General features: G+C 41.5%; 1 protein-coding gene across 1 annotated transcript in view; it reads right to left on the reverse strand.

The window, feature by feature from the left end:
* Positions 1–16,040, reverse strand: part of SMCHD1 (structural maintenance of chromosomes flexible hinge domain containing 1) — a 408,526-nt gene that overhangs the window by 165,158 nt on the left and 227,328 nt on the right. The window contains exons 34-37 of the mRNA XM_089678219.1: positions 11,002–11,063; positions 8,155–8,242; positions 7,918–8,049; positions 449–601 (exon numbers count right to left, since the gene is read on the reverse strand). Of these exons, the coding sequence (XP_089534345.1) occupies positions 449–601; positions 7,918–8,049; positions 8,155–8,242; positions 11,002–11,063 (435 nt within the window). The remainder of the gene's footprint in view (positions 1–448; positions 602–7,917; positions 8,050–8,154; positions 8,243–11,001; positions 11,064–16,040) is intronic.

Raw genomic sequence — 16,040 nt, forward strand, 5'->3', positions numbered from 1 at the left:
AGTGTGTGTATGCCCAGGGGGTGTGTCCAGCAAAGTTTTGCCATCGTCCAGTAACCTGAAATTCCAGCCTATGGACAATCAATATTCAGACTGTGTCCTGCACTGTATGATTAAGATATCTTGCTCACTGATGCAAGGGCATGCATTTCAGGTAGATTTCTCATTTTCTGTGTGGCTGGTTCACATCAGTGTGCTGCAATTTAGTGAGAAAGGAAAATGCCTATGCATGTGGGATACGCACTGAAAAAAACACAGAACACCCCAGCCTAAATATTCAATGTTCTATGTAATGCAGGTTATGCCTTTCATTAGGTTTCACTGGTTTTCCAAAATTATGCAACACATTTATAACCAAAAAGAAAATTTATTGTATTTATGAAACAATCTCACACCATATGGCAGCATACAACTTACTGCATAATGACATACAAAAGAAAAGTATACTCACTGGTATGCCAGCAGATCCATTATTAAATGGAAACTCCAAGGTGTCAGTATTAGACTCGAACAGTGGTATCTCTTTCTCACCCTCTTCAGAACAAATTATCCTCGCAATGACTTTTCCACTTAAATTGGCACCGGCCACATTATTGTGCTTATCCTAATAATTTAGAAAGACAACACAAAAGACCAAAATTGTGACAATGAGATTTAATTAATCTGAGCAATGATGTACTTGATGCTTAGGCAGAGCTTGCCGCGGGTTGCGCAAGATGGCCGTGATGTTTAGGCAGAGCGATTTTTAGTAAGTCAATGTGACACTATTTAAGCTTGAAGACTATGGGAAGCTCCAACCTCTGATGAAGTCAATTGGATGTAACACATAAGATGGAGTTATCCCTGGGTGACGACATCACGCTAGCTGGGAGCTGGTGTGTCAGCATAGAGCATAAAGCTGGGAACAAGCTTGTACTTTGAAGGATGACAGAAGAAAACACTTAGCACTGTTTGCTGTAGAACCCAAGCAGGAAGTTTTTATGCAAGTGTTTTTAACCCATTTAAATAAATATTTTCGGGAAACAGTGAGCACTATGCCCGTCTCTGCTTTACTATGGTTTTATGTGGGGAACAGTATTGAGATCTGGTGAATGGAGGACAATATCCCTGGGGAGACAGTCGATTTAGTATCTATGTGTGTTTATTCTGTTATTGATATTTGGGGAGCAGTGAGTTCTATATTTTTTCTTGTTTTAAACATGAAGAACTTACAATTACTTAGATGTATTTTGTGCATCGAGCGTAATACCATAACTGTGGGTCGGTCAAGGGTAACACACCACGAATAGAAAGAGAGGTTCACAGTGGAAATTGGTGTGTCCAGAAAGGTTTTTGATGTGTTAACCAACTTATTATGTGATATTTGCATTTGGAAGTGGTGAACACTATGTTTAACCTTTTTATTTCTACTAAGGATTTGAATACGGACATCTGAATTAAGTTCAAATGATAATAGGGTAGTTCCCAGGGTCCAGGGTCTGTAAACCTTCTATGATTTAGAGGTCCATTCTTTGTGGTGAGCAAATTGCCATAAGTGTGAGTGAAGCTGTATAGCAGGGGTCTACAAACTTTCTAAACAAAGGGCCAGTTTACTGTCCTTCAGACATTAGAGGGGCAGACTGTGCCCAGTGGGAGTATAAATTGCCTTTGCATCAGTGGGAGTAAACAGTGTCCCATCTTTGGTATTAGGGGATGAAGAGTGTCTCATCATTGGTATCAGTTGGGGAAAAAGTGCCACATCATGGGTCAGAAGGATAAATAGTGCCTCTTTGTTCATGTCAGTAGCAGGAATTATGCCCCATTTTTGGTGTCAATAGTTCCCCAAGGGCCGGATAAAGGCAAGCGAAGGGCCACAGTTTGGAGGCCACTGCTGTATAGCATCACGGAATTTCAGAAGATATTGCACTAAATGGAGTCATGTGATTACATCCTTTTGTAGAACGCTAAGTGGACTTTCATTATAAACAGGGACACCTGTTTAAGAATGTATACTACATTAATTAATTTCTGGAGTATATCTATAGTGGGGTTAACACTGTCGCTTTATTACTTTTATTTTATATACAGTAATACCTCGGTTTAATTCATTCTGCAGGACTTTTCGTATAGCGAAAAATTTGTAAACTGAAACATCGTTTTCCATAGGAATGCATTGAAAACCAATTAATTCATTCCGGAGGTCAGAAAAAAGAAAATGCTACTAAAATACGGCACGAGTTATTTTATTAAGTCATGCCGTATTTTAGTAGTGACAAACGTGTTAATGTTTCAGCTGTAAGCGGGGTTCCCCACTGACAGTTGAATGTAAAAGAATTTGCCGGCAATTAAAAAAACGGTGTGGTGTCCCCCCTTCTATCCATACCAAGCCTTTCGGGTCTGGTATGGATTTTTAGGGGAACTCCCACGCCAAAATGAAAAAAAAAAAAAAAAAATGGCGTGGGGGTCCCCCCAAAAATCCATACCAGACCCTTATCAAGCATGCAGCTCGGCAGGTCAGGAATGGGCCCTACCCCGAACCATACCAAGCCACGTACCCTCAACTTGGGGGGGGGTGCTTTAGGGCAATTGATGGGGGCAAGGGCCTTTTCCCCACAACCCTGACCGGTGGTTGTGGGGGTCTGCGGGCAGGGGGCTTATCGAAATCTGGAAGCCCTCTTTAAAAAGGGGGCCCCCAGATCCCGCCCCCCTATATGAATGAGTATGGGGTACATGGTCCTGATACTCATTCACAAAAAATAAAAAGTGTAGTGTGAAAAAAGACAGGACACGGCCTTTGACAAGTCCTTTATTAAAAGAAAAAACTAAAAGAATGTCCCCAGCAGTAGATCCAATGTCAACCACGATGCCCTTAAATAGGTAAGGGGCGGGGCCATCCCAAGTCATCACGCATGTGACCTCACCCCATGTGACATGACCTGACTGGGCTGCATGCTCGTATAAAAATCTGATATGGATTTTGGGGGGACCCCCACGCCATTTTTTTTTTTTTAAATATTGGTGTGGGAGTTGCCCTCACAATCCATACCAGATCCGGAAGGCTTGGTATGGATGGGAGGGAGGACCACACACAGTTTTTTAATTTATTATGGTGTTGGTTTTTAAATGTAATTACCGCTTTTTTTTTCCTTCACTATAGCTCAGAAATTCAGCTGTCACTTTCCTCCCAGCTATAAGAGAGAAAGTTTTATTTTGGTTTATTTCCCCAAGTTAAAAGAAACAATATTTCCTTTTAGTTTCTAAAAAGAAACAAAGTTTCCTGTAACTCCGGGGAAAGTGACAACTAATCTTGTGAGCTATAGTGAAGAAAAAAAAAATGCCGGAAATTGCATTTAAAAATCAGCACCGACATACACTTCGTATTGCGAAAAAAATTAGTAAAAGACACGTAAACCGAGGCATTATTTTCAATGGATTTTTATTCGTAAACCGAAAACTACGTTAACCGAGGCATTCGTAAACCAAGGTACCACTGTACTAATTTGGGGGGTATATTAGGTAATGCACAAATTTTGACATTGTTAATGTTCAATGATACTTAAAGTTTTGTTGATACATTGCGCATTTTCTTTGCGCGTCCGGTGAGTGCGCATTTTATACATACCCTGCCCCTCACCGAGTCTTACTTAAACTACGGCCGTGGGAATAATATATCACCTTTGAGCTCTTGTATTGTGGACTAATAACCCATTTATGAACATTGTTACCATACATTTGTCCAGATTATACTTAGCGCTGCAAATATTTTACATATATGTCTCTTGAAAGGTTTATGGTTTCCTTTACTGTGCACAGCTGCTTTTATGAGTTTATATTGTGAGCGCTCGCCGAGTCCTTTTATCTTTGATCAGATCAGCACTATACCAGCGATCACATTAGTATAGTGTCCCCAAAAACACAGTGTTAGTGGGATCAGCCCCGGCACCTGCATTTGGCCCCTACGCTTACCATCCCCCCACTTCTCCCCTAGCAAGTGCAGTGTCAGTAGGTAACTGTCACTTGATACATTGCACACAAAACCACAGTGTTCGCAGAATCAGATCTGATCTCTGCTAGCACTTGCTCGTAAATTTTGATGACTCTCATATGCAGGAGTGCTAGTACTAGTGCCGCTCTACCTTTTGATGAACTGGCGAGCACCAGCGGCCTAGTACACCCTGGTCTTTCACATACCAGCACTGCAGTATCACTTGGTGACGTGGCGAGTCCCATAAGTGCAGTACAAGCTGATGTGGTGATGAGCACATGTACTGTCCTGCTACCACCAAGAATTCGCACACCGGCCCGTAGAACCCCTAGTATTCTTCTGGATGTGCTTGCGAATCCCAAATGGCAGCCCACAAATTCTGCAGCACCCGTAGTTCCCTCCATTCACTGCCCAACCCGGACTTCAGGTGGAAACAGCAAATTTAATTACTCCCCTTGATTTTTTGGAATTGTGTTTCATGGAAGATCTGTATGCATTGATTGTGGATCAAAGCAATTTATATGCACATATCGCCACCAACCCAAATTCAAACCTTGCCAGACGATGTGCATGGAAACCCATTACGGTTTCCAAATTAAAATTTTTTTTGGGGCCTAACCCTCAACATGGGCATATTCCAGATGAGGTCTTACTAATGATTTGTACAGGGGTACAATTATATCTCTCTTTCTGGAATCTATACCTCTGTTAATATAAGAGAGGATTTTACTCTTCTTCTGTCTTATGCTCCCTCACTCACATCTTCAATCTCTCCCTCCTCCCCTCCTATGTTTTCCCCTTTTCCACTGGGTTATCCACAACAAACGTTTTCTGAGAAGTCCGTCTCACCATGTGCCCCCTGCATCCTGTCCCCTCTCAACTATTACGGTAACCCTCTTCTTCTGTCCTATGCTCTCTCACTCACATCTTCAATCTCTTCCTCTCTAATGGCACCTTCCCCACCCCTCTAAAGCATGCACAGATCACTCCCATACTTAAAAAGCCCTCGCTGGCCCCACCAACCTGAACAACTTAAGACCCATCTCCCTGCTCCCGTTTACCTCTAAACTCTTAGAACACTTAGTCTATAATCACCTGAGCTCCTACCTTGACCCTTTAGTCTGGCTTTTGCTCACTACACTCCACTGCCCTACTAAAACCAATGGACACTACTCCATACTCTTACTACTTGACCTCTCTGCGGCTTTTGATATTGTTGACCATCCCCTCCTCCTCAAAAAACTCCACTCTCTTGGCCTCCCAGACTCTGCTCTCTCCTGGTTATCCTCCTACCTATCGCAGCGCTCTTTCAGCGTTGCCTATAACTCTGTCTCCTCCTCTCCACTTCCTCTTTCTGTAGGGGCCTAAGGTTCTGTCCTTGGATCCCTTCTTTTCTCCATCTACACCTCCTCCCTTAGTCAATTGATAAACTCCCATGGCTTTAAGTACCATCTCTATGATGATGACACACAAATCTATCTTTATACTCATCTCCTGTCCCTTCAGTCTCCTCTTGCATTACTAACCTACTAAGTGACATACCAGCATGGATGTCATGCCACTTCGTCAAATTAAATCTTTCCAAAACGGAGCTCATACTATTCCCTCCAGCCCGTGCCCCCTCCCGTGACTTCTCCATCAAAATCAATAATACAACCATCAGTCCCTGCCCTCATACCAAAGTACTAGGTTTAATCCTAGACTCCCATCTGTCCTTTCAGCCTCAAATCCAATCACTGTCCAAATCTTGTAGACTTCACCTCCACAACATCTCCAAGATACACCCGTTCTTAACCTCTGAAGCCATTAAGCAACTTATTCACTTGACTTAACTATTGTAACTATCTCCTCATTGGCCTACCTCATTGCAGGCTATCCCCTTTTTATTCTATCATGAATGCTGCTGCCAGACTCATCCACCTTACTAACCGTTCCATATCTGCCATCCATCTCTTCCAATCCCTCCACTGGCTTCCCATTGCCCAACGAATAAAATTCAAAACATTAACAATAACATATAAAGCCATTTATAACTGCCCCAAATTACATCACCAATCTTGTCTCCAAATATCACCCAAACAGTCCTTTCCACTCCTCCCACGACCTCCTGCTCTCTAGCTCTCGTCTCCTCCCATGCTCATCTTCAGGACTTCTCCAGAGCCTCCCCCATCCTCTGGAACTCTCTACTCCAATCTATCCGACTATCGTCTACTCTGTCCACTTTCAGGCAATTTCTGAAAACCTCTCTCTTCAGGGAAGCCTATCCTGCCTTCAGCTAATAATGAAATCTTCCATTCCTCCTATCAGTTCATCCCCCACAGTTATTACCTTTTGTATCACCAGTTCCTCCTTAGATTGAAAGCTCCAAGGAGTAGGGCCCTCCAAACCCTCTTATATTGAACTGTATCGTTGCTGTAATGTCTCCCTTTATATTGCAAAGCGCAGAGCAAACTGCTGGCGCTATATAAATCCTGTATAATAATACTAATAATAAGCTTGAAAAGTTTAATGCTGTATAGGTGAATGTGTTCCAAACACGTTCCCACTTTCCTGGTATAACCGATAGGCTATAAATGCATATTATTCAGGATATACAAAACAGTATAAATCAAGTATTGTGGTATTGTATACCATTCTTGCTGTGGGATGGATCACAGCCCTGAACCTGTATTAGCACCCTTTGGCTAATTACACATGCTGCATCATGTACTGAGGTGAGAGCTCAAGCAGGAACTAGTGCCTGAAGCAACAACACAGGACATCCACCTGGTGTGGGATCAGAGTATGGCTCTCAAGGTTTTACCAAGGTTGCACCGATCCAATTGCACTGATTCTATTGTTGAATTATATTGTTGAAGACAGTAAAGTGACGAGTTAAGAGTTGATTGAGGAATCCGAAGTAAGATAATAAACTAGTTAAGCTAAGAGTGACTTCTCCAGAAGGGACAAGAGGTACATTATTTTAGGACACTGACACCGAGTGGAACAGAGATACAGGCGGAAACCCAGGGGGCATGTCCTCAAAAGCTTTGCCAGTATCTAATCACCTAACGGAACCAGCCTATATCCCAGGGTCTACGAATATCAAGCCTGTATCCTGTACGCTACAATTAAGATAAGTAATTTAACCTTAATGGAAAAGCTTTTTCACAGTAAGAGATGTGAAAATGTGGAATTGACTCCCACAAGAACTAGCACTGGCCAGCTCAATAGAAGGTTCCAAAATAGAAAAAGATGCATTTCTAAATGGACAAAATATAACTGGCTATCAACATTTATAAAGGGAAAACAGGTGGCGCACACCTGTTTTCCCTTTATCCAGTGGCTGATTTCCCCGTCTGAGGAGGGCTGCACCCCTGAAGCATTTCCTTTGGTTTTCGCTGTCCTGATACCCTTGGCTTCCCTTTTGGCTGTGCATATCCTGAGGCGCTGGAGAGTACATACGATATCAACATTTATAACACCAGAGATTGTTGATCTAGGGAATGTTCGATTGACTTCTGGCTGATCAGGAAAAAAATCTATTTTTTCTTTCCTGGAGCAAACAGGATCATGCTTTATAGGGTTCTTTTTTTGCCTTCCTCTGGACCAACTGTCATTATAGGATTATGTATTTGGAGGGTTTTCTATTTATTTATTCTATTTTTTATTTTAATTGGTTGAACTAGTTGGCTTTGTGTCTTTCTCAGCTTAACCATGTAACTATGTACTGACCTTCCTGAAATTACTGTTCAACAGCAATAAAAAAAATAATTAAGCTGAATTTGATTAGATTCTTTTCCAGGACTGATCAGTTTGCTTTCATGAAAACTATCAACTGACTGGAGCAATTGGCACAAATTGATTTTTGAAAGATAACATTTTTTCATCAAAATAAATATTATATAGAGTGAACTTATTGCCGTGTGTATGGCCATCATAATACAGAATTTATCAAAAAAAAAAAAAAAAATTACCACAGTTTTGAGCCACAGATTCTTGATCAGAGTGCGTCCCTCCTTTGCCTTTATGTTGGATACCGTAGGCGTAGCAGGCTGAGGCTGTGGCACCAACTTCACAGGTGAGTTTGGTAGAACATCTATTAGGAACTTAAAAAACCATAAAAATAGGTTTTATTTTTACATGAAATGACAGCAAAGGGAAATATAATGTTTGCTAAACTATGAAAAATAGATTAAGAAAAGGTTACAGACCTGTTCACTGTATAGTACATTAGACTTTTCAGTCATATACATAAACTGGATGCAATACTTTTCAACACGCTCCGGTATCATTTTGTCCCTGTAATCATGAAAAGTAATGAAAAAGAACCATACCAGAATGCAATATTATAGTATAGATATGTAGTTTAAAAAACAAAACAAAACAAAACATAATGCATGCTTCAATGCTAAGGTATGCAACTTGAGAGTGTTGACCCTATTAGGGTTTGCAACAATGGTTTCAGAAGTCCAGCACAACAGGCTGTCCTGCAAACACTGGGAGTTATTACAATAGCCTAGATAATCTCTTGCAGTGCCCTTGTGATCATCTAAAACAAAACCAAAAAAACAAACAAGCATCAACTATTAACCACCTTCCGCCCACCATATAGTACAATGACGGGCACAAGGTGGTTCTCTCGTTCTGGGAGGACGTCATATGACGTCCTTCCATTCTCACCGTGCATGCGCGGCTCAGGGAGTGCGCAGCGAGGCGATTGCCGGTGCGCTGTGTCCCTCGGACACAGCGGATCACGGAAAGAGCCGAAGATGTCGGCTTGGTCATGTGATCAGCTGTGTCCAATCACAGCTGATCACATGTAAACACGGAAATGCCGGTTATCGGCATTACTCTCCTCTCGAGCTGTCACGCTGACAGCTCGAGCGAAGAGCAGAGCCGGTAATCAGCTTTCCACAGAGGGGACATGTGCCCTGATGATCAGGGCACTGATGATCAGTGTGCCCTGATGATCAGTGTGGCCCCAGAAGTGCCACCTGTCAGTGTCCATCACTGCCAGCAGTCAGTGCTCATCAGTGCCACGTGCCAGTGCCCATCAGTGCCACATCAATGCCACATATTAGTGCATACCAGTGCACATCAATGCCACATATCAGTGCCCATCTGAGCTGCCTTTCAATGTCACTCATCAGTGCCAGTTAGTGCCACCCATCAATGCCAATCAGTGCCACCTATCAGTGCTGCCAATCAGTGCCAGTCAGTGTCGCCTATTAGTGCGCATCTGTGCCGCCTATGAGTGCCAGACAGTGCTGCCTAAAAGTGCCAGTCGGTGCTGCCTAAAAGTGCCATATATCAGTGTCATGTATCAGTGCTGCCTTTCAGTGCCCATCAGTGATGCCTGTCAATGCCCATCAGTGCAACCTACCAGTACCTCCTCATCAGTGTCCATCAGTCCAGCCTATCAGTGCCCATCACTGCAGCCTCATTAGCGCACATCAGTGAAGGAGCAAAATCACTTATTTACAAAATTGTATAACAAAAACTAAGAAAAAACGTTTTTTTTCAAAATTTTCAGTGGTTTTTGGTTTGTTTAAGAAAAAAAAAAAATCCCAGAGGTGATTAAATACCACCAAAGGAAAGCTCTATCTGTCTCAAAAAATGATAAAAATTTCATATGGGTACAGTGTTGCATGACTGCGCAATTGTCATTCAAAGTGTGACAGTGCTGAAAACTGGAAATTGGCCTGGGCAGGAAGGGGGTATAAGTGCCCTTTAGGCTAGTGGTTAAAGGCAGAAACCTACATCAGCTATAGACACCTAACATAACCCCTACAAGTTTCCAGGGAGCACAGAACAATTCCTGTTCTTTCTTTAGTGCAGTCTTCCTCAATCTTTTCAATACAAAAGAATGCATTAGTGATGATGGTCAGTGGGAAGAATGTTCCTTACCCTTGCGGTCATTGGGAAGATTTACCCCCTTACAGATGGCTAAAAAGATAAAGGTTGTCAGTGGGAAATTATCTGAGAGGCAGAATTTGCTCATTGCTCAAGAAACCTTTAGCAACCACTGGAGGTACCTTAGGGTTCTATGGAACCCTGGCTGAGAAACCCTATGCTAGTGGATCAACCTTCTTTAGAAATGTGAAGGAGGAGGTGTTGGTGCTACTATTTTGATGTTTGTCTGTGATGTAACTTTACCCTGTCCTTGAGAATCATACAGCCTGGGAGAAATGTAGAGTAGACTTTAAATTTACAGGATAAAGAGAAGTCATTTTGTGGCTTTCTCGGTTTTCTCTCTATAATTACCCTCAGTTTTCTATCAATCGACTTCTGTACAACCGCCCTGTTAGATGTATGCCACTTGATCAGCACTGCCGGCTATAGCTGGCAGCGCTGGTCAGTGTATTCTAATAGCTCAGCAGGGAGGATTCCCTCATTAACCTGAAATGTGTGGATGGGGGGGGGGGGGGTCATTTTTTTTTCCTCCATCAACCCAGAGGTTGAAAGAAAGAGAACAAAAAAAAAAAGAATATATGGGCTGGTTAAGAATCTGCTGCCCATTCCATCCCTAATTCCAATCATTCTTAGGACTGTAGAAAAGAGAGAGGTCAGTGAACAGCAGTGAGCTTATTTCTTACTCTTTCTCCATCCAAGGTTGAACAATGCAGACTAAGGGAATACTTCTGGCAATTATGGGAGAAGAAATGTCTAGTGCAAGAGAAAAAGGAAAGATTCTTGGACCCCCAAGAAAACAAAGGATTCTACACACCTGCATGCAACAGAGTGCAGTAAAATGCCAGTCACTGTACTAGTGTGAATTGGGCCTTAGCAGCAAGAGGGCCATCATTTTGAACTAATCATCAACTCTACTCGTAGAAATACAGTCCCAAACCAGGGACCCTCCTCTATGATTCACTGTTATTCATATTTCTCAGTAATCAAGGCCATCATTTTGAGCAAATGTAACCTGAAATCTAGTACCTGCAAACACATTCATGTACCTTTTTCCAGGCTTTCAGCAAACTGCCCTCTTTTGCAACCAAATAAATCATTTTGATTAATCCATCCAACATTACTGCATGAGAACATGCCTTACTTACCTAAAGTAGAAGCAGCCATCCTTGTCCCCATCTCTAGGCTTATTGCAATGAAAGACAGTTGCCTGCATATAAAAGAAAATACATTTATGTTGAGGTGTCACACAAAAAAACCTCACAAACCTTTGTCCTGAGCACAGAGAAAAAGTGTATGTGTGACATTTTCTGCTCTATTTCTGCATGCATTACTGAGTAAGTTAATATAATGGGTCCCTGTAGTAAAACACGGACAAATACTACATGTTAAAATAGTAAAATAGGATTTTTGCATTCACTGTATAATTCCTTTTCATGGACTCTAACGAGAACATGCAACAGTGACAGCTTATTTCTCTCAAGAAGCAAAAAGAGCAATCTCATACCACCAGGTCTCCAAATTAAAAATCCTTGTGCAAATACACTAGACTGTGACTATACAGAAGGACTTTGCAAACATACAAGTGAAAGAGAAAGGAACAATCTCATACACAAACAGTATGGTAAAAGGATGAAACTCTAACAGAATTGGATCCTACCAACACTAACAAAATTAAAAATGAAATGGAAGTTATACAAAGGTGTCTGCAAAAACATGACATGAATAAGAAGAAAAAAACTCCAGAAATTATATGAAGAGCAGACTCTTTGGATACAATATAAAACCAATACAACATCTACTCTTCCTTCTATCAAGGACCTGGAATCCAATCCAGAAGCCCAAGGTATGCCATATGAACATGATGACCTTACTGAAAATGGGGATAAAACAGAGGAACTTGGAATAATCAATTTGTCAGATCACAGACTTTCCTGAACCAGAAATAGGTTCTCTTAAAAGGCCTTTCATTCTGCCCAACCACCAAACTTGACAATTTACAGTTATCCTAAGATATGGAGGAATTCTTCAGTAGACTAAGGTTCAAAGAAAACTTTCACAGAATTTATAGCAATTCTAGGACAATAGAATGAGACAAAAATAATAATGACTTCACATCTCCACAAGGATGTAACCCCAAATTGGACATCTATATTAACAACTTCAGACTACAAGTTACACCCTTGATATCCACCTAGCAAAATAAAATTTTATACAATCTTTCACCACTGAGGCGAAGGGCTATACACGATTTACGCAACAATCAGGCCATCAGCATGAAACTAGCGGATAAAGGGAGAGCAGTGGTTGTGATGGATACAAATACACACAAAAGGGCCAGAGACAACCGGCAAATGCTACCTACTGTAAACAACAGGATTGTGATCTGACCCATGATTCACTCACCAATTAAAAGGTCTCATTGAAAAACTCTACCAACCCACCTACATTCAGAACTTATCAGGGGACTTCTACATGCTGCTAAGATCTACAAGCCAGGGAATCTAGGCAGGCCCATCATAACAGGTATGAACACACTTACTGATAAATCTCAGGGTTTGTAGAAACAAAAATGGTAAAACCATTAGTCATAAATACTGCTTGTTTTCTACAAGATAAAACTGATTTTCTGAACAAGCTCAACAATATACAGTACAGCATTTACCACCAAACACACTTCTAGTCACCATGGATGTAGAATCTCTGTACAGTAGCATCCGTCACAAGGACGGTATTTTCATCCGCACCAAACCATATATACAGCGCTTAAGATGTTACATAGCTCATTCAGTTCATTCTTACACACAATTACTTCATTTTTAATAATGACATCAATCTTCAATGTATGGGTACAGCTATGGGAAGTAAAATGGCAATCCCAATATGCAAAATTGTTTATGGCTGACCTGGAGAACAGATTCTTTAACAGCATACAACAAAAACCATATAGATACTATCACTATATTGATTACATTTTCATCATATGGACAAAAGGTGAAGAAAATCTAATATAATTTTACTCATTGATCAACACATTTCACCCATCAACCATACTAAAAATTGACCATTCAATCTCCTAGACACCATAGTATACATCAAAGAAGACAAGCTGCACATCTCAATAACAGAGTATGAAACGGTGAAAGAAATTAAAAGAAAAAAAACCAATGCTGGCTTTCAGGCAACCACCCAAACTCAGTCAGAAACTAATCAGCAGGAAACTTGATTCTGACTAGTAATAAAGAAATGAGGCACTGCAAAAAAAAAAAAAAAAAAAAACGCAAACGATGCAGACAAATCAATATATCAAAAAGTGTCACATACACAAAAGGGATCTTCAGGATTATACAGCTGCACCTCCAGCAATGTTGTGCACTATGAGAGTTTTTTTTAAATTCTTTCTCATATCTTACTGGCATGTATGAGGTTCATAAAAACAGCTGGCAGAAGGCTACAGGGCTACACAGCCCTGTTAAAATGTCAGGTTTCTGTGATGTACAAAAAAGATAAATCACTACAGAACTTTTTCCAGATTTAATGTGACCTATAAACTGTACAACTCAATTGAAAAACAAACTGAAATCTTGGAGTAAACATAAAACATTAAAATAATGCGTTTGCATAAGTGTGCACACCCTCTTATAACTATGGCTGTAGCTGTGTTCAGAATTAAGCAATCACATTCAAAATCATGTTAAATAAAACTTAGTACACACCTGCCATCATTTAAAGTGCCTCTGATTAACCCCAAGTTCTAGTAGGTCTTTCCTGACATTTCCTTAGTTGCATCCTACAGCAAAAGCCATGGTCCGCAGAGAGCTTCCAAAGCATCAGAGGGATCTCATTGTTAAAAGGTATCAGTCAGGAGAAGGATACAAAAAAATTTCCAAGGCATTAGATATACCACGGAACACAGTGAAGACAGTCATCATCAAGTGGAGAAAATATGGCGCAACTGTGATGTACCAAGAACTGGATGTCCCTCCAAAATTGATGAAAAGATGAGAAGAAAAATGGTCAGGGAGGCTGCCAAGAGGCCTACAGCAACATAAAAGGAGCTGCAGCAATATCTGCAAGTACTGGTTGTGTGGTACATGTGACAACAATCTCCCATATTCTTACAGTATGCCTGAGCTATGGGGTAGAGTGGCAAGACGGAAGCCTTTTCTTATGAAGAAAAACATCCAAGCCCAATTTTGCAAAAACATATCTGAAGTGTCCCAAAAGCATGTAGAAAAACGCGTTATGGTCTGATGAAACCAAGGTTGAATTTTTTGGCCATAATTCCAAAAGATATGTTTGGTGCGAAAACAACACTGCACGTCACCAAAAGAACACCATACCCACAGTGAAGCATGGTGGTGTCAGCATCATGCTTTGGGGCTGTTTTTCTTCAGCGAGAACAGGGGCCTTAGTCATGGTAGAGGGAATTATGAATAGTTCCAAATACCAGTCAATATTGGCACAAAGCTTCAAGCTTCTGCTAGAAAGCTGAACATGAAGAGGAACTTCATCTCTTAGCATGACAACTATCCAAAGCATACATCCAAATCAACAAAGGATGGCTTCACCAGAAGAAGATTAAAGTTTTGGAATGGCCCAGCCAGAGCCCAGACCTGAATCCGATGGAAGACAAGGGGTGGTCACACCAAATACGGATATGATTTGGATTTCTCTCAGCATTTTTCACACCTGCTTAAAACGTTTGCACATAAATGTAAGTGGATGAGAAATGCACATGACAGAACTTGGAGAATTTGGAAACAGAAGATCAGGTGGCAGCCTTGCAGTCAGGGTAATAGCTGCTTGATGCCAAAAAAAACAAAATGCACTCACAAGTCTAGTACATTCTGCCTTGACAGGAAAGGGTAGAGCCTGATCCTAGAAAACAAAGGCTTGGATGATGGTCTGCCTGAGATCACATAGAGATGGTGGAACAAGAAGTCAGATTACCCTGCTGGGGTCTATCCTAGGTGACAAATGAGAATCAGTCTTTAGAATGAAACAGTAGGTTAGAGATAGATTCTCATAGCTAGACAATGGAGGACATTTTCTTTTGGGTATACTGAAATCTGAAACCTGGTTGAGGTTAAAATAAATATTTTATTGTATCTTTTCATGTGACAACACTGATGAAATGACACTTTGCTACAATGTAAAGTAGTGAGTGTACAGCTTGTATAACAGAGTAAATTTGCTCTCCCCTCAAAATGTTCCCTCCCCGGTATCATGTGACTTATTAGTGTAACAAGGTCTCAGGTATGAATGGGGAGAAGGTGTGTTAAATTTGGTGTCATCGCTCTCATTCTCTCATACTGGTCACTGAAAGTTCAACATGGCACCTCATGGCAAAGAACTCTCTGAGGATCTGAAAAAAAGAATTGTTGCTCTACATAAAGATGGCCTAGGCTAAAAGAAGATTGCCAAGACCCTGAAACTGAGCTGCAGCACGGTGGCCAAGACTATACAGCAGTTTAACAGGACAGGTTCCACTCAGAACAGGCCTTGCCATGGTCGACCAAAGAAGTTGCATGCACATGCTCAGCGTCATATCCAGAGATTGTCTTTGGGAAATAGACGCATGAGTGCTGCCAGCATTGCTGCAGAGGTTGAAGGGGTTGGGGGTCAGCCTGTCAGTGCTCAGACCATACGCCGCACACTGCATCAAATTGGTCTGCATGGCTGTCGTCCCAGACGGAAGCCTCTTCTAAAGATGATGCACAAGAAAGCCCGCAAACAGTTTGCTGAAGACAAGCAGACTAAGGACATGGATTACTGGAACCATGTCCTGTGGTCTGATGAGACCAAGATAAACTTATTTGTTTCAGATTATGTCAAGCATGTGTGGTGGCAACCAGGTGAGGAGTACAAAGACAAGTGTGTCTTGCCTACAGTCAAGCATGGTGGTGGAAGTGTCAAGGTCTGGGGCTGCATGAGTGTTTCTGGCACTGTGGAGCTACAGTTCATTGAGGGAACCATGAATGCCAACATGTACTGTGACATACTGAAGAAGAGCATGATCCCCTCCCTTCGGAGACTGGGCCGCAGGGCAGTATTACAACATAATAACGACCCCAAACACACCTCCAAGACGACCACTGCCTTGCTAAAGAATCTGAGAGTAAAGGTGATGGACTGGCCAAGCATGTCTCCAACCTAAACCTTATTAAGCATCTGTGGGGCATCC

The sequence above is a fragment of the Staurois parvus genome, unplaced genomic scaffold (assembly GCF_062004578.1).
Source record: "Staurois parvus isolate SC_StPar_1 unplaced genomic scaffold, SC_StPar_1.0 ptg000015l, whole genome shotgun sequence".
In the NCBI taxonomy this organism is placed as follows: domain Eukaryota; kingdom Metazoa; phylum Chordata; class Amphibia; order Anura; family Ranidae; genus Staurois; species Staurois parvus.